This window comes from Pogona vitticeps, chromosome 6 (assembly GCF_051106095.1).
Source record: "Pogona vitticeps strain Pit_001003342236 chromosome 6, PviZW2.1, whole genome shotgun sequence".
Taxonomy (NCBI): domain Eukaryota; kingdom Metazoa; phylum Chordata; class Lepidosauria; order Squamata; family Agamidae; genus Pogona; species Pogona vitticeps.
Genome location: NC_135788.1, coordinates 47,593,455 through 47,613,104, shown reverse-complemented (window position 1 = coordinate 47,613,104; position 19,650 = coordinate 47,593,455). Strand labels below are relative to the sequence as shown.

Here is a 19,650-nt window from a genome sequence, read left to right as displayed (position 1 = left end):
AACCTCACCTATCCAAGTCTGCATATTCCTTTTTTTTTTTTGCCAGTTCTTGCTTAGTTTGCTTTTTCTGTGTGAATCATAGTTAAACCTACTGGCAGTTCTGTAAATGCCATCATTTGGATCTGATTCTGAGATATGCTTCTTCCATTGGCTAAGCATATTAATTTGAAACTTAGCTATGAGCATTAGCCATAGCTGCTAAAGTGGAGAAACCTCCAGAAGATTGCTGTTCACTGTCAAAGAAGGGGGAAATGCAAGGATGAAGAACTTTTATTTCCAAATTGTTGAGGGTGATTGTGGCACAGATAAATTTTAATACTGTACTTTTTGTGCTTTAAGTAACTGTTTCAGATTTTTTTTCTTTGGGAGAAAAGTAACCTAACATTTGTAAAAACCTACTTGTTTACAGGGAGGTTCCCATTCAAGATTGTGGAACTATGAAGTCAGTCATTGATGTTCCTTTGACAGTAGGTAAGAACAGCATTTTGAAATGTAGTACTTAGAGAGAAAATAAAAGCTTGGAAGAAAATTAATAGGTATGTGCACTGAGCAAGGTACATGCAGTTGAAAATCTGATTACCGTAGCAATTAGCTCAGAATTATTCCAGTGCCATATCTGAAATTTTGTGCTTCTTTTGGCTATAACTGAAAGTCCACCAATGACTTTATCATTTTGAAAAAAACTCATTGAAATTTTAGGCATTGTAAATCTTTTCAGGGTTGAAACCTGCCAGTTTTTCTCTGGGGAGGGGGAACATTCTACAGATTGGATTGCCCCTCCTCACTGCTACAGCCAGAAGCAGCTGACAGATTGGATGTCTCCATGGCTCCCTCTACAGAGAGGTCAGCCCTTCATTAATCAGTTCTTGTCTCTGCTTCTCATAGGCTTCCCATTGGAGCCCCTTCTTGCTGTTGTAGCCTTTGCTCTACCTTTAAGAAAAACCAGTCTTCTGGCTAGTTGATAGTTCTGCTGCTCACCTCTGCATCCATATATGCTAAGAACGTAGACAATATACTAAAGAACCAAGAGGATGGATGGGCAGAATCAGCCTTAAGGAAAATTCACAAGGCCTGTTGCTATTAGAATAGCCTCTGCTCCTTTGCCATGAATGGGGCTTCTTGCCTCTGAGTTAATGCAGCTCTTTCCCCGTTCTGTGACTAAAATCAGAATAATTTATTAATCTGCGCTCACAACTGATCTGAATTTGATGCCAGACTGCGGCAGTTGCAGTTTGTTTTTACTTTTTTGTGCCTTTACACAAGAAGATGTGTAATGAGTGATGTAAAGTGTTATTTTTTGCAAGTGAATAATTAGCAATGGCAACAAATTAGTTTTAGTAAAGTAAAAGTAACATGCACTTTTAGGGTAATATTTCTAAGATGTAGTCTTTACATATTTGCCAGTGGTTTAAAAAAACAATCTCCCCTTTTTAAAATAAAATTATCCCTTAGTAAGAAACCTAAGAAATTATGGAGGAATCAGTGCAAAGTTATATTGTCATCATCAAAGTTGGTTCTGAGTTTAAAAAGAAACTATAATGAATGTACTTCCTCTACTATGTAGTTGTATGGCAGTGAATGAAATACAGGTTGCAGGTTGAATCCAAGTTGCTCACTGGAATAGACTGGAAAGGGGGTTTGCTAAAGGATTGGAAAGTTAGCACTTCAGTAGGAGAGACGTGAAGAATCCCAAACAATGCGAACCTGGTTAAATTTGTATGTGGGCAAAAAGAATTTCAAGTCTGAATAAACTTTAGCAGCTTATATCACAACAGGAGTTGACCTACCTCTTGCCATTCTTAGAGTATGTGTTGTCTTTTCAGACATGGCAGATCCTCACACTTTTATCAAGCTTATTGACAACTTTCTTGGAGATACCTAATGCCATATCACTTCAAGCCTTTATAAGATAGTAAAAATTGAATTACATTATTTACTGGGAAAGTCTGAATATTGTCCATATCATGAGTTTGATGCTCTACCCACTTCCATGACATTGTACATGTAGTGTTAGATGCTGTTTGTATGAGATGCCAGTTTTCATTACCCTTGGTCGCTACAATTAATTGTCTTATATGATATGTTTACAGTCCGGTAACATTTGCAGGACTACATTTCTCACCTCTGTTTTAAAATCAGGCTTATCCAAGTAGTATATAAAGCAGCAGGCTTAGTCCAGTTATTTTTTTTTAAAAAAGCAGCATGTTCGCTGGGAGAGCTGAACCCATGCCTTACTTTTTTTCTATGTGCCCTTAATTATATCATCCTAATACCCTTATGCTAATTCACAGTTTATTTCACTGTCCAAAGGCAGAGAAAAAGAGGCAGATATTTTTCCAGTGATCACAATAACATTATTGCTGGAGCAAACTAGTGTTCCCCAGAATGTTCCTGCCCTTGTCTTTCTGGGCCCTTGTTAGGATCCTCTGTTTTTAGGGCAGATAGGATTGCTCTGTTTAAGTTCATTTCCAGCATGTGAAAATGTTAGAAATGAATGAAGCCAGAGCTTGCAACTTAAATTTCCCTTTCTCTTTCAATTTCCATATTGCTAAGTGGCTTAAAAAGACAGCCACTTCGCGATATTAGGAAATTAAACACTTCCTTTACTCCATGGAGCTACAGTTTTATTTTTATTAAAATAAAACTGTATTAGGGCAGTGCTGATAAACTGTGCTACTTAGGAAAAAAAATAAAAGAAGTTGGAATCTTCCTCACAGAAGCAGGAAAGTTTTTTTTCCTCTTTTTGTTTGATTTTTCTGAAGGGTCAGGTCAGGTACTATCTGAATCCACTGCCAATTACTGGCCGTTTTATGGATCAGAGGGAGGAAGGAAAAAAATTTAATCCATTAAGGCAGTGCTGATGTGTTGCATTACTTCGGGTTTTGTTTTTAAATAAAGCCTTCCTCCTGGAAGTAGGAAGAGACAAAGACAGAGATTTTTCCCCAGTTTTCTTGCTTCCTTAAAAGAGCAGTGTTAATCTGTTACAGCAGAATGACAGAACCTTGTATTATCTTTAAGACAAATAGATTTATTATGGAATAAGCTTTCAGGTAGATATTGCACTTTCTCAGGTATGTGGACTGTATAACCTCAAAAACCTGTGCTATAATAAATCCATTACTCTTAGAAGTGCCACACAACTTTGTTGTTTTAAAGAAGGTATTACTGTAAATACTGATCAAATGATGTTTCCAATTCAGTTAAATATTCTGTTCTGTTACCCCACTGACGATGCCATCATTCTGTTCTTTATTCCAAGGTAATTTCATAATGCATGTTACTTTTTTTTCCCATTTGGTGAAATTAAATCAGACTCCCTAAGTGGAATCAGTTCTGTAGAAGGTAAAACAGAGTCATCTGTTGAGGAAGAACAGCTGATTGAATCAGATGAACTCATAAAGGGTTATTACAGAGATGAAAAGGTAATGGAGTGCAGTAATAATTGATTATATTTACAGTAAAGTAATGTTAATAGCATGCCATATGTAATTTGTTTAAAGGAACTCACTTTTTACAGGCAGTGTATTGCACTATCAGCACAGTCCCATGTCTTTTCACTTGAGATCACCGTTGCTAACTAACTCTCAACACTTCCTCTTTAGATAGGATTTTAAGCAATAAGTATTTATTAAACTTAGAGGTTTTTAGTGTTTCTACAAATGTTTTTAAATGGTTTTAATATTGTTTTTAATTTAGTATACAGTGGTGCCCCGCATAGCGATGTTAATCCGTTCCGGATTAATCGTCGCTATGAGGAAACATTGCTATACGGAACGGAAAAAGCCATAGGAATGCATTGAACTTTGTTTAATGTGTTCCTATGGCTCCTAAACTCACCGTTCAGCGAAGTTCCTCCATAGCGCCGCAATTTTCGCACCCTCGGTAAGCGAGGGCAGGGCGCGAAAACACTTGCAGCGGCCATTTTGGGCGTGCGGCGGCCATTTTGGAACCGCCGATCAGCTGCTGAAAAAAACATAGCAATGCGAAGATCGGTTTTGACCATTAAAACATCGCAATGCGATCGCTATACAGATTCATCGTTAAACGGTGCGCTCATTAAGCGAGGCACCACTGTATGTTTAATTGTTTTTATGTACAGTTTTAGCTTTTGTGACCTTTCCTTGTCCCTTGTGAGGAAAAAGGTGGCATATATTTTATATATCTGTATATACTGTGTAAATTGGAATTAGTCCCACTAAATTCAGTAGGGTTTACTTCTAAGTAGATATATGAGGTTGCCAGCATGGTGTAGTGAATAGAGTGATGTACTAGGACTCTGGAGAAGAGGGTTCAAATCTTCACTTGGCCATGGAACCTCACTAGGACAGTGAAACTGGTAAAACCACATCTTAAATATCTCACCTCAAAAATCCTATTAGAGTCAGTATAAGTTGGTTTCTGCTTGACAGCACAGAACACACACAGAGCGATACATGTGGAATTACACTGTTAAAAAAATCTGTTTTGAGTGAGTGGATTAATTAGGCAAATTAGTGATTGTTTAATTTGATCACCAATGTAAAATTTTTATGTCAATGCATATGTTGCATGTAAATCAAAATATAAGTACAAGAGCACTCGAAACTGTGATAAAAAACATGTATATTTTATAGCTATAACTATTTAGGAACATGTTGAGTAAATAGGATGCCTGTTGAATCTCTTTTGTTGGATTTGAAAGCAGGCATTGATTGATAAACAGAACATCACACTTTAGGAAGTTGGATTAGAACTAGCCAACAGCCTCTTATGTTTGAGAAGACAGTTGTAAAATGGAAATGTGAGTTCTGGTTTTTATTTTAACCAAGTTATCTTCTTTTACAGTGTAAATTATCTAAGAAAATTGTTGCTGTGAAAGAAGAAAAAGCAAATATTCAGGCCACTATAAAAATGTATGTATGGAAATAGTAATGTTTACATAGTCCTCACTAAGGGGGTGGTGGTATTTAAGCACAACGTTTTATTTTCAGTCATTTTACTTTTGTTTGGTTTTGCCATCAAGACTTTAGAAGTTAAAAAGATAAGCTTGATGCTGTTTCTCAACTCCCACACACCTCTACTGGCTATTTATAAGAATTACTAGCCGGCAGAAAAGATTAGGTTTAGAAGGCTAAAATTACCCACCCCTCCCCTAGGCATGGGGCTGAACTGGTTTAGTGGTTACAAGTAAAACCAAAACAACAAGGCCAAAGTAAGCAACTTGTTACTTTTGTATGCCATGACTTCTTTAGGAGTGTTGCATTTAGGATTAGAAGTTCAAAGCTATCTTCTTGCAGTTGCAACATTTTTCTGTCATGAGCTTCCAAACCTGGCTACAATTGGCACCATCCCTACAAGCTAAAGTGATGGAGGTGGGAACAAGGTGTGGCGATAAGCAGAAGACAGAGAGGCTTGGTAGTTGAGTATTACATGGTTACTTCCAGAACCAAGCTCTTTATAGCCACTCTTGTTCTTATTCATTCATTTCATTTCTATACTTCCCCATCAATGCAGTGCGCTATTCTGGCCAGTGAGCAATCTAAAAGTAGAACAAAAATAAATAGAACAGTAGATCAAACATATCTTGAGAAGAGTGCTCCTGTTACCTCAGTGAGTTAAAGTAAGAGAACTTGGCATAAGTTTCATCCCCTGGTCACGAATGGTGGCCGTTAATTTGCCAGATTTTATGTTGCAGAAATTTGGTAAGACCTGCATTCAAAATGCATGTTGTATTTCATTTCAGCAACTGTAATTTGTTTTTTATTGCCTGACTTGTTAATAAAACTATTAACTGAAAAGCAGTAGGGACATCAAATCCTTTTAGCAGGCAAATGGTAAACATATCTCACTTGAGAAAAAAAATGACCTGCTCACTTAGAGTATCAGGTAGATAGTCATTGCTAAAAGGCTGTAGAACTCTCTTTCAGGGGAAGCTATTTATCTCCTCCCCCCATTGTTCATACACTAGCTGGCAAAGATCTTTCTCTTCAGGCAGGCAAAAGAGATATAAGTAGACTATTAAGGAACGAATAGTCTATTTAGCAAGGATTTTGGCAACTATGCCCTACAGTTTACTTAATTCTGATGTACAGTATGTTTCAATTGTTCCAAGCTAATACTTTTTAATGTGATTGCTGTCTCTGGGTGCTGACTTGCTGAAGTTGGCTATTTTCATGGCAGAGCTCCACCTATCTCTTTTTGCTGTTCTCTGTTAAGGCCCAATGCTTGGGGACCTATAGCACAGAATGATTTAATGGCTTGACAGTTCTGAGTGTAAAGGTGCTGCAGCTAAGCAATTTTCTATACATCTGTATATGATATGATTGATACAGCTAAAAATATTGGTATTATACCATGTTTCCCTGAAAATAAGACAGGGTCTTATACTCATTTTTGCTCCAAAAAACTGATTAGGGCTTATTTGCAGGGGATGTATTAATTTTTTCATGTACAACAGTCTACATTTATTCAAATACAGTCATGCCATCTTCTGGTTGCTGCATAATGGTGGAGGGTGGGGTTTCACTTAACTGGGGCGTATTTGGGGGGGGGTAAAGGTTTGTCCAATTGTATCCGACTCTAGGGGGAGGTGCTCATCTCCGTTTCCAACTTATTAAGCTAGCATTTTGTCCAAAGACAATCTTCCGTGGTCACGTGGCCAGCGCGACTAGACACGGAACACTGTTACCTTCCCACTGTGGTGATGCTTATTTATCTACTCGCATTTTGCATGCTTTCAAACCGCTAGGTTGGCGGGAGCTGGGACAAGCGACCTGGGCTCACTCTGATGCATGGATTTGATCTTACGACTGCAGGTCTTCTGACTTTGCAGCGCAGAGGCTTATGCGGTTTAACCCACAGCACCACCACGTCCCTTATTTTGGGGGTAGGGCTTATATCGGGGGTCTCAAATTTGCGGCCCACGGGCTGATTGCATCCCTCAGGATGGTAGTTTGTGGCCCCCACCTTAATATGAACATTTAAAGTTAGTGCAGCCCTCAAGTTTGATATGTATGGCACTTTACAGTGTTGTGTGCGGAGCTGAACAAACCTACCAATCATGGTGGAATACATGGCTCTTGGGACATCTGCCGGGCTTGTTGCAAGCAGAGATACATTTGTCAAGGAGTGAAAGTTACAGCAGCTTTGCCATGGGGTGTTTTCTTCTGTGCCTGTTTGGCTGCCTCGTTTCTGTTGGGCAAGCACGGACATTCGTCCCAGCGCGCTGCGTTCACAACACTTCAAAAAAAAGTTTTTTTAAGTTGATGCCCAGCTGGACTTTATAAGTATATATACGTATATAAATATGTGTACACACACACACACACACACACACACACACACACACACACACACACACACACACACACACACACACATATCAGTGGCACTTAGAGAGTTAATATGAGGTCTCTCTCTCTCTCTCTCTCTCTCTGTCTCTCTCTCTGACAAAATTAATCAAAGTGATGAGCACGGCAGGATAGAAGAAAAGTAAGGAACTCAATGCAGCCTCCCTGGTAACCCAGACCAGTTATAGGGGCACACCGTTATTTGTGGGTAATCATTTTTATTTGCATTGCCTCACACAATGATCATTACATATATTTCTATCTGATGTAAAAGTCGTCAAAACAAATGACATCAACAATAGCACGGTGTCATTTCTGCTCCTTTTTCCTCTAACAACAGCACGGCAGATAACAGTCAGTGAGCAGTTGCCTTTTTTGTGCTCGCTATCCCGATACTTTCTACCATCTACAAATGCCATGGTGTTCATGTCATCATGAAAGACATGAACATTTATTTATTTATTTATTTATTTCATTTATTTCATTTATTTCATTTATTTATTTCATTTATATGCCGCCCATCTAGACATAGTCTACATCCAGTGTAAAAAGAAAGGAGACTGCTACTGGGCTTTTATCCACCGACTACTGTGCTGCAGTTATAAGAAAAAGAAGCGTCAGTTAAACGCTTGATTGAAACTTCAATACGGCAGTGACACCAAGTGGAATTATATACAGTGGTGCCTCAGATAGCGATGATAATCCGTTCTGGATTAATCATCACTAAACGGAACTAAAAAACCCATAGGAACGCATTAAACTTTGTTTAATGCGTTCCTATGGGGCCCAAACTCACCGCTATGCGGAGATCCTCCATTGCGCCGCCATTTTTGCCGCCTCGGTAAGCGAGGAATCGGCGCGAAAACACGTGCGGTGGCCATCTTGGAACTGCCGATCAGCTGTTCTAAAAACATTGCAATGCGAAGATCGGTAAGCGAAACGCTTACCGATCATCGCAATGCAATGTTTTACCATTTAAAACATCGCAATGCGATCGCATTAGCAATCCCAAAAAATAGATCGCTATGCGAATTCATCGTTAAATGGTGCGCTCGTTATTTGAGGCACCACTGTATATTACACAGCCCCAAACATGTCTTTTTCAAAGCCTGCAGTGAAGAGAAAGGTTCGTGATGAGTACAGACAATTTCAGGAAAAGTGGGAAATGCAATATTTCTTTGTTGAGCACAGGGGCACCCCGACGTGTCTTATTTGCACAGAAAAAGTTGTGGTGCACAAGGAATACAGTTTGAAATGTCTGCACAACTAGACACACTGAGGAGTATGCAAAATACCAGGGAGATGAGATAGCCAACCAGGTTGCCAATCTTAAAACAGGTCTACTGAGGCAACAAGATTTCTTCAAGAAAGCAACCAAAGAGAATAATGCAGCAGTCGAAGCTAGCTACATGGGTAGTGAGGTGATTGCTAAAGCAGGAAAGCCATTCACAGAAGGTGAATTTGTCAAAAAGTGCATATTACAGGCTGCAAGTATACTCTGTCCAGAAAAGAAAGGTCAGTTTAGCAACATCAGCCTTTCTGCCAACACCATGACAGAGTGCATTTCTGACCTGTCAAGTGACATTTATGACCAACTGCGTGAGAAAGCCATATGTTTCGGTGTATACTCAGTCACTCTTGATGAGACCACAGACATCACTGACACTGCCCAGCTTGCAATGTATGTCCGTGGTGTTGATGACACTTTTGAAGTGATGAAGGAGTTGCTCACAGTAATTCCAATGCATGGCCAGACCACCGCTCAGGAGATGTTTCGCCAGCTGTGTAATGCCATTGAGAATGTCGGCTTGCCATAGAAGAGGTTTGTTGGAATAACAACTGATGGAGTGCCATCAATGACAGGGAGAAAAAATAGACTGGTGACAAAAAAACTGGAAGAGGAGGGTGTGAAGGAAGCCATTGCTCTGCACTGCATTATCCATCAGCAGGCCCTTTGCAGCAGATGCCTGAAGTTTGACAATGTGATGTCTGTCATTGTGAAATGTATCAACCAAATCAGATCCAGGGGCTTAAAGCACCGAAGGTTCCATGCATTTTTAGAGGAAATGGAGTCAGAATATGAGGATGTGCTCTACTTCAGCGAGGTATGTTGGCTCAGCAGGGGAAATATATTGAAGAGATTTTTTGAGTTCAGAGCAGAAGTGAAAGCCTTCGTGGAGAAGGATGGAGTGGATGGAGAAGGATAGAGCCTCATGACGCAGTGGTCAAACTGCTGTACTGCAGCTAAAACTGTGCTCACGACCTGGGGTTCAATCCCAGGTAGCTGGCTCAAGGTTGACTCAGCCTTCTAGCCTTCTGAGGTCGGTAAAAGGAGTACCCAGTTCGCTGGGGGGGCAATGTGTAGCCTGCATAATTAACTTGTAAACCGCCCAGAGAGTGCTTGAAGCACTATGGGGCGGTATATAAGCAGCACACTTTTTTGCTTTATGTTCCTGTGGTAAGTGATCCCAAATGGCTCATGGACTTAGCTTTTCTTGTTGATATCATACATGAGCTTAATGTATTGAACAATAAGTTACAAGGCTTGTCAGTGCTGCCTATGACAACGTGAGAGCATTCTCCACAAAGCTTGTGTTATGGAAAGCCAGCTCTCTCAGACAAACCTTTACCATTTCCCAGCATGAAAAGCACTCGTGGATGCAGGCACACCATTTAGTGGTGAGAAGTATGTTGATATCATTTTGGAGGTACAGGAGGAATTTGATCACAGATTTGCAGACTTCAAGCCACATTGAAGAGACTTCAGACTTGCAGACTTCAGAGCCACATTTTAAATTTTTGCAGACCCCTTCTCCTTTGATGTGCAAGATGCCCCTCCTGTGCTTCAAATGGAGCTCATTGACCTGCAGTACAACTCTGAACTCAAAGCGAAGTTCAGGGAGGTGAGTGGAAAAGCAGACAAGCTTGGGCAGTTTTTGAAAGAATTGACCCCCAGCTTCCCTGAGCTTTCCCGAATGTTCAAGTGGACCATGTGCCTTTTTGGGAGCACATACTTGTGCAAAAAGCTCTTCTCCACCTTGAACTTCAATAAGTCCAAGTATAGCTCCAGACTTATCATCTTCAAGCCATACTGAGAGTCTCAACTCAAGCCAAATGTGGCTCAGCTATGCAAGAGGAAGCGCTGCCAGATCTCTAGCAGCAAGGAGTAGGCAAGAGAAGCCATGTTCAGAAGAACAGTTCATGTTCCATTCATGTTCAGGACAATTCATGTTTAGAAGAAGATTAAAGGTTAAAGAACTGTTAATACAGACATTTGAATCTGAATACAGCAGATACAGAAGACGGAAGATACCACATATAGTACCTCACTCGAGAATTATTATTATTATTATTATTATTATTATTATTATTATTATTATTATTATTATTATTATTATTATTACTATTACTATTACTATTACTATTACTATTACTATTACTATTACTATTACTATTACTAACTGATTTATTTATGGTTTTTCTTATTAATTCTTAATTTGTTTATTTTTTATCTTATTTTGTGTTAAAAATAAAGAGATTTGAGAAAATCGGAATTTTTGAGACCCTGGCTTATATTATGAGCATCCTGAAAAAAATCATCCTAGGGCTTATCAAGTTAGGTCTTATTTTCAGGGAAATAAGGTATATGTTTTTAACTATTTTATCAACCTCCTTGGGTCTCTGTATTAGAAGAAAGGCATGGTACTAATGATCATTCATCTTGGATCTTCCATTTCTTGGTCTGCTGATAACAGCGTAGAAACTCTGGTCATAACCCAGTGATAGAATGTATGTATTCACTATCCCATAACTTTCAATAAAAGGAATGGGAGAACCATTAGAAGTGTTGGTTGAAGTAGACGGTAACCAGAGGGACAAGTGGCTTGTATAGTACAATGTCATATGCTAATCTGTATAGAAAATATGACCACCTGGATATTGGTGCTGCCTGTGCTTTCTTATTAGAGAAAATATAGCACATCTTATATTAATGTATCAATATTCAGTATACAATTTTTGCAGCATTAGTCATTTGAGTATCTTTCCCCTGGGAGTTTAGTGAGAATGCTCAGCATATTGAACCCGTGAGCCACAACCATCAATTGGAATTACCATCCCCTGTTATGAAAACGTCTGGTCCACAATTACAGAGCACAGCAGTGAAACCATGGACAAATGGTATTGTATTCATTTTTAATACCTGGATATGTTTTTTTTATAAAGGTACTACTTTTGTGACTTGTACAGGCATAAAAGCCTGATTTAGCTGTTGCCAGGTTTGTTTGGGTTTTTTTTGCCAGGATTTGTTCTTTAAACAAATTTCCTTCTGCCTGTCGATTTCCTTCTCCATTTTTTCTTGGTAATCATACTCCTCTGATTCTTGAACTGGTATCTCAAGTGGACATCTAGTTCTTCATTGTGGTATCTGTGTATGCACACAGTTGGGGTGCTTTGCACCTGCACAAATGATCCTGTGGAATGTTCCAGAGCTTGCATCTCGTGTCTCTTCTCCATAGTCTATAAGCACATGTTCTAGCCAATCCCCCTCAGTCCCTTTTTTCCCCACCATGTTGTTCAGCTTCTTTTCGCACCCCGGAGCCTTAAATGACAACATTTGTTTTAGTACTTTTATATTTCTTGCTGTGGTGTTTGCCCAGGTCATGAATATTAATGTGATGTCTGCATATACCAATGGGAGTGCCGGAGGGGTGGTGTCACGAGATATAAGAGACTCAGCAGCAGGAGGAGGAGTTTAGTGAAGGAGATTGAGAGTTCAGGGAGTTTTGGAGTTTGGGTGAGGGAGAGTGGTGGTTGAGAGTGTATGAAGGAGGATGTTTGTTAAGAGTTAACAACATTGCTTGAATTATCATCATCTGTAACAATAAACAATTTTGATTTGGTTCTTTTAAAATGACATGTGGCCTGGACCTCTATCGTTGATAATAATGTTGATATAATCAGCTGGTGGCAGCTGAAAGACACATAGCGTGAGTTCTTAAATTGTTTTTTTCCCCCTGTTTTTAAAAAAATATTAAAATACTTTATTAACATCCATAGTATGGATGTTAGTTTGGTGAAACAATCAGGAGCCACATGGGAATGTGATACTTACCTTCTTACTGTTTGTTCTTCTAATTATCTGTATTAGCCAATCATTCAATCAGGGTGTTAATTTTATATAGTTGTTAGTGGAAGTAGCATGGTCTTCTGTGTGTTCACACAAGCACAAGCCTCCACCTCCCAGCTGTTGCCCCGCCAGTATAATTTAATATTTAAGCGGTGGATGCCGTGGGACTGAGGAGAGCGGGCAGAACATATGCGTATAGGCTATGGAGGAGAGACACAAGACTTAAGCTCTGGAACATTCCGTAGGATCATCTGTGCAGATGCAAAGCACCCCAATTGTGTGAATACACAGAAGACCACTTGAAGAACCATAGTTACAAGTGAGCAACCTGTTCTTGTTAAGAATATTGATAGCTTTCTCAGTTTAGATGTGACATTAAATGTTTACTGCAAATCAAGACATGTAGTGAACGCTTTCAAAGACAGAAGAATGTGAGCCTTTCAAAGACAGAAGAATGTGAGCCCATGTCTTTGAATCTGCTCTTGTGTGTGTGTGTGTGTGTGTGTGTGTGAGTGAGAGAGAGAGAGAGAGAGAGAGAGAGAGGGAGGGAGGAAGAGGGATGGTAGTAGGTTAAAATGCCTCTAGAAAACTTATATGTGACTTAGAAAAAGACTCCTTAAATATCTCACTCAGCTTAACGACCTTATTAAGGTTACTGTTAAGTCAAGTGTGAGTTGGCAGCACATAACACAGTGTTGCTGTGCCAGTATCTTCTGTTCATTTTTGCCATTCTGAATTCAGTTCAGTTGCTAAATTAGAATAAATATCTCTTATTAATAAAAATAGTCATCTGACCAAAATACTCTGGAAAACTAATTACAAGAGAACTACAACAGATGGATAAGTAAATTACTGAATAGATGCTTAATTAAATATAATTAGATAGTATCGGAAGACTATCCTTTTATTATAGATAAGAAGCCAAAGAACTACACAGTTGGTTCTGTGTATCCATGGGAGTGTATTTGGAATTGAGAAGCAGCTTGATATGGCAGAGGAAGGTCTGTAGTTCAGAGTAGAAAAAACACATGACCATGTACAAGTGTTAAGAAAGTTCTGGCTTCCCAGTTAGAAAACATATTGAGTCATTTATTCATTCCTGTAAAATAGAACTGTAACTCACTTCTTTTTCAGCCACTGTGAGAGTGGCCATTGATTTTAATATTCTGAATTAGTGTTTTCCACTGTATCCACAGCCCACCAGACATTGGCTGGTTTTAGCTCCCTGAATATGAGGTCATTTCCAAGAACCTAGGATGCTCATAGGTATTTCCTTACAATATATGATGTTCCACGTAAGATAGCTTCCTGCAGTTGGTGTACCATGGTCTAATTTATGCCCAGAGTACAAAGATGTTTTTCTAAGTCCTTTGGTATTGAACCTTAAAGTATTAATTATAGTGGAGCTTTCTTTTGCCATACTTACTCAAGTCTGTACTTATTTATATTTGGACTTCTCCATTTCAACAACTTTTTAAATTGTAAGGTTTCACCATTTTTGGTCCCTGTTATATTATAGTTCACACAGATATTCCAGTGCACCATTGCTGCAACTTTGTTATGTCTTTCGAAATAATTTCTTTGTATAATCTTCTTGTACTCATAGATAAGGTGGCCTACTATTTCTTCTGCTTTTTAACTTAACCAACAACTAGTATCATTGTAAGATTTCTCAATCTAGGTTTTAATTGCATTTGTACAGAGTGCTTGCTCCTACACTGTAAGGATAAATCCTTAAGTTTCCTTCTTTTCTCAGCCATTAACACATTTTTTCACTGTTGGCTTTGCCCTGCATGTTTCTAAGGTAATGGGCATGGAGTGCTTTATTCTGTCATCATTCTTGGTGCATAGTTAACTTTTATTTTCAATAGGCTTCCCTTGTTTCTTTAATAATCCTGCTTTATCAACTTTTTAATGGTTTTTCTAGATTTTCCTTGATATATCCTGCAAGGTCATAATTTTCTTGCTCTAGCTAATAGTTTGTCTTGCTGCATTTGCATTAGCCTTCACTCCATGGAAGATACAGCTTATTGAAGTCTCTACATGGAAGCAATACATGATGGATAGTCATTAGTTTCCTCGTTCTTCAGTTTAAGATATCCAGTTCAGCTTGCATCCAGTTATTGTGCCTGCAATATATTGCGTAACTGGCACCACTCAGATATGTATAGTTCTAATGGTGATTCCACCAGTAAGCTTTGATTTAAGCACTTTTCTGACCCTTTTGATATATTCTTTATTTAATCCCACTTTTAACTTCCTCATGCTTTCAAGATACCCAGGTATTTGTAACTTTTTCTGGTGCAAAACCAAATGGTATCTGACATTTTAATATCATTACTACTACTACCACTACTACTTCTTCCACTGCTGCTGCTGCTTCATGTTCTTCTTCTTCTAAATGTTCTTCTTATAATTACACGCTGTCAAGCTGATTCCAACTTTTGGCAACCCTTTCCAGGGTTTTCTGAATATAGAGTACCCAGAAGTTGTTATATCTATGTGAAATACCCCCTAATGTTTAATATTGGAAAGTCACCACCAAATTGCCAATGGTGGTCTTGATCTATTCCCTTTTGGGGACACTCTGGGAGTGTGCGGCTTGCCCAGGTCTACAAAAGCTGGCTCTTCTCCCAGCAGGGACAGTGGGGAATTGCATTCCCAGCCTCTATCTCCACAGATCCATACCCAAGACACTAAGATTTTGAACCAGCTACATCTGGACTGCTCTTTAGATAATATGGAATTTACAGATCTAGAATGTACAGTAAATCTGAATATAATGACTTCAACCAATCTATTTTGAACTTCTCATTTCTCACAGCCTAGAAGTCAGATTAAGGTACTGCTTTTATTATCCACAGTCACTCTTCTCAGATTGAAGAAATTACAGAATTTCCGTTAAAAGTGAACATTCATAACACTTATTATCATTCAACTTACTACCTCATCTTCTGGAAATGGAGAGATCTGTTTAAAAATACAAGATAATTGAACCTTGGAACTTCGTAAATGCATAAAGGAGTACTGCTGGCTGTCATTAAAGTATTAATTAAATTCAAAGAAAGATAATGGAGAAACTTTAATTCTTTTGGAACACATTTCTTATCTGTAAAATAAATCTTACACAAAGTTGTCATGTCTATGTGAAATTCCTTCATACTTCCTAACCTCTAATGTTTAACATTTGAAATTCACCACCAGATTGCCGCTGATAGTCCTGATCCTGCGGCAGGACTTCCAGCTGCAATTTTTCAATATTAAAGGCTCAGCATTCAGCCTGAGGCTCCCAAAGGTTTCACAAAGGCAAAAGGGATCCCTAGGGAAGTCTCAGAACATAAAGGATTAGAGGATAAGAAGTTGTTAATTAAATTAAAGGAATATGTTTCCAGATGATGACATCACCCAGTTTTTGTTTTTTTCAAAAGTTTTTACTGTGCATCAGGCTTGAAGAGAATTAAATGTCAGTATGAAGGAAATGAAAATTTTAGGTGTCAGATCATGTCTGGAATAAGATATAGGAGGTAAAGTATACAGTTGTATAGATTTATAAAAAAATCATTTCAACTTATTTTGATCTTTGATATTAGATTGCAGATTACTAAGGAACAATCTTCATTTGCCATCTTATCCTACCAATTATGTAGCCTGGAAAAAAGATAAAACTGGAGTGGTAAGTCTTTGATTTACATATATTATTGAAAGCAAGTTCAAATGCATTGCTTCAGAATTTAAAACTTTATCAAGTGCTCAATTTGTTAAACAGATTAAAACTCTTAAATCCAGTTGACATGATATGTTTGTGTTTGCTTATTTTGATGAACCTGATATGGCCAAGTTCCAGAAGGGGCTGGTTTAAGAGAAGGTGTTTTGAGTCCCATGAGGATTGTCTAGGGAAGATGCTTCTTTTGCCTTCAACCTTTCAGAGAGAGGCAGAGATCCTGATGAGAGTCCCTTGAGTAACGTAGTCTCTTGAAAGACAATACAGTGGTGCCTTGCATAACGAGCGCACCGTTTAACGACGAATCTACATAGCGATGCGGATTTTGCGATCGAGAAACTGCATTGCGATGTTTAGATAAGCTAAACATCGAATTGCGATGATCGGTAAGCGTTTTGCTTACCGATCTTCGCATTGTGATGTTTAGAAAACAGCTGATCAGCGGTTCCAAAATGGCCGCCGGGTGCACAAAATGGCCACCCGCAGCGTTTTTGCGTGCTGCCCTCGCTTACTGAGGCGGCGAAAATGGCGGTGCTATGGAGGATCTTCGCTCAACGGTGAGTTTTGTCCCCATAGGAACGCATTAAACTCCGTTTAATGCGTTCCTATGGGGTTCCCCCCCCCCCGCATAGCAATGTTTCTGGATAGTGACATTAATCCTGGAATGGATTAACATCGCTATGTGGGGCACCACTGTACTGAACATGAATCTAGTGCAATAGTAAACAGTAAGAATCTCTGAACTTGCTTTAATTCCTTATCACATTTGAGCATATCTCTTCTGTGATTATGGAATTTGAGCATATCTCCTGTGTGATTATGGAATTTGCAAATCAGGTAGGTTTAATATCCCCATCCTAAGGAGGATGTGACATTTGCCATGCACAACACAAAATGTAACCTGAAGCTTAAAAGCAGAAACAATACATTAAAGTGAATAATAAAGGGGACAAATTTTAGGAGAAAAATCTGGAAAATAGTAATATAAATATATTAATGAGGAGCTACACTACTGAATGAAACATGGAAGAAAAAGAGAATGAAAGTGAAATCAAAATGGTTCTTCATGGCCTCTGTGAATGCACACAATTGGGGTTTGACTGCGCCTGTGCTGGGCTTCTCGGAATATTCTAGAACTTTTGTAGAAAAGTAACAAAGTTGAGAGTTGCCCCTATAGCGCATGCTCCACCCGCCTCAGCCTTCAGTTCCATTTTACTGCCGCAGTGCTAGGAACTTCTCAGTATTAGAGCTCTTTTTGATAGGTTTCTTTGGTTTTTTGACTTGGACTACACATCACGTTTTCTGCCTTTCGATTGCCCCTTGACTCGGACTGTTTTTGGATATTTTCTCGTCTTCGTGAATTTCTCTTACATGCTGACTCGGACTGTTTCACTTTCCCATGCTAATCAGATTGAACTTGTTCATTGGAGACTTATTCTGTCTGTTACTTTGACTTTTGGACTTTTGTCTAGTGGCTACGATTCTTCGCCCTTTGAACTTGGTTCTTATAATTCTCATCAGAGAAACTTACTGGCTATTCCTTCATACAGTGAGTCTCTTTATTCCCCTTTTTTTCCTACTACTTTATGTTCCCCTCAGGACCCTTCAGTAGGTGCCTGTCGTGTTCTCGTAAACTACCATTCTCAGATGGTCACGGCCGCTGCCTCTTTTGTCTAGGGGATACCCATCAACCCCACTCCTGTAGACACTGCAAGAAATTCACCAAAGCTGCTTTTAAAGCTTGGCAACAATGTGTATAACTTTTCTTGTGGGGCGCAGTGGTTAAAATGCTGTACTGCAGCTAAAACTGTGTTCACGACCTGGGGTTCAAATCCCAGGTAGCCGGCTCAAGGTTGACTCAGCCTTCCATCCTTCCAAGGTCGGTAAAATGAGTACCCAGCTTGCTGGGGGGGCAATGTGTAGCCTGTATAATTAAACATTGTAAACCGCCCGGAGAGTGCTTGTAGCGCTATGGGGCGGTATATAAGTCCAATAAATAAATAAATAAATAAATAAATAAATAAATAAATAAATAAATAAATAAATAAATAAATAAATAAATAAATAAATAAATAAATAAATAAATAAATAAGGTCAACATTGAAAGATAAAAAGGAGAAGTCTAAGGAGCATCGTAAACATATTCCTCCTGCTTTGGGGTCGTTACCGTCGCAGATTCTTGAAGATTCCTCTCTGGACCGAGAATCTCTCTCTAAAGTAGTCTTCGTCCACATCATTTAAAGGCTTCACCTACTGGGCTCGATCGTTCTCCAAGCCGCGGCCAGCTAGAACACATTGTTCTTTCTAGCCCGGCTTCTCCCCATCATAGCCCTGTTTCCACCAGGCGGGCGTCACCTATGCCTCTATCACTGTCAACTTCCTCGAGGCTGAACTATCCATCTTGAAAAAGGACAGCGAAGAGGAAATATCTCTCTCCAGATTGGCACCGTTCTTCTCGACGTGAGGTTATTGTTTTACCTCGATCATCTCAGCGCCGTAAGAAATCTAAATACGATGATCCTATCTTCATTGAGGTCGATTGGAAGCGATTGTACCGTCGGCATTGACATGACGAGACCGACACTGACTCGTCATCAAGCTCGGAGGATTATTGTAGGGGAAAGAAGCTCCGATATGTCTACGCCTCCATGTCATCCTCCTTTTCCCCGTCTCCACATCGACATCAATGTCGTCGGGTTCTCGACATCAACACTTGCCATGTTTCTAAATGCCATGAAATGGCGAAGGATACTACTAAACAGACCAAAACTTGCAAGTCGATGTCGAAGGCTGCACAATTGAAAGGCCATTTACTACCTGCTCAACAAATATCTGGATGTGACAATATTAAACAGAAGTCAAGGAAATCTACACGCTTACCCTTGCCTTCTGACCAGGAAGAGGTGTTCTGCCTCTACAGACCAAGATGAAGAGGCTTTTTCTGGAGCTTCAGGCGACGCCCCTGTGGAAGGAGGATCTTTTGAATTGGATGCTGCCCATCCTCACCTTCAGAGGATTTTTCCTTGTATGTGTAAATGATTTCCTGCATGGCCAAAACACTTAAGGTCCAAACTGAACAGCCTCCACCCCCCAAAGAATACTTGGTGTTTGGCGATATCAGTCAGGAGAGATCCCCACCATTGATCCTAGCCTTTATTCCAGCCTTGATGGAGCTCATTAAGGAGTCCTGGAACCAACCTTCTACATCTTCACCAGTGGCTTGCAGAACTAAAAATCTTTACTACACACATGGTGATGAGACCAATTTTCTTCTTAAGCACCATGTCCCTAACTTCATAATTGTTCACTCGAATTCATCTAAATCCTCTGGGAAAGCCCATGTCAGTCCTACGAATAGAGACGGACAAAAGCTGGACGTGTTGGGCCGAAAGATACATTCTTTCACCACCTTTTTACTCAGAGTGGCGAATTACCAGGCGGCCATGGGGGCGTACCAACAACTCTTGTCACAG

At 39.4% G+C, this 19,650-nt stretch overlaps 1 protein-coding gene across 3 annotated transcripts in view; it reads left to right on the top strand.

The window, feature by feature from the left end:
• TOPAZ1 (testis and ovary specific TOPAZ 1) overlaps nucleotides 1-19,650 on the top strand; it is a 97,031-nt gene that overhangs the window by 9,820 nt on the left and 67,561 nt on the right. For all 3 annotated transcript variants that reach the window (XR_013537276.1, XM_073003455.2, XM_020799488.3), the window contains exons 3-7: nucleotides 410-471; nucleotides 3,313-3,422; nucleotides 4,825-4,892; nucleotides 11,389-11,507; nucleotides 16,047-16,129. Coding sequence is in view for 2 of the 3 variants with exons in the window: in XM_073003455.2 (XP_072859556.2) it covers nucleotides 410-471; nucleotides 3,313-3,422; nucleotides 4,825-4,892; nucleotides 11,389-11,507; nucleotides 16,047-16,129 (442 nt within the window). In the remaining variant the exon portion in view is untranslated. The remainder of the gene's footprint in view (nucleotides 1-409; nucleotides 472-3,312; nucleotides 3,423-4,824; nucleotides 4,893-11,388; nucleotides 11,508-16,046; nucleotides 16,130-19,650) is intronic.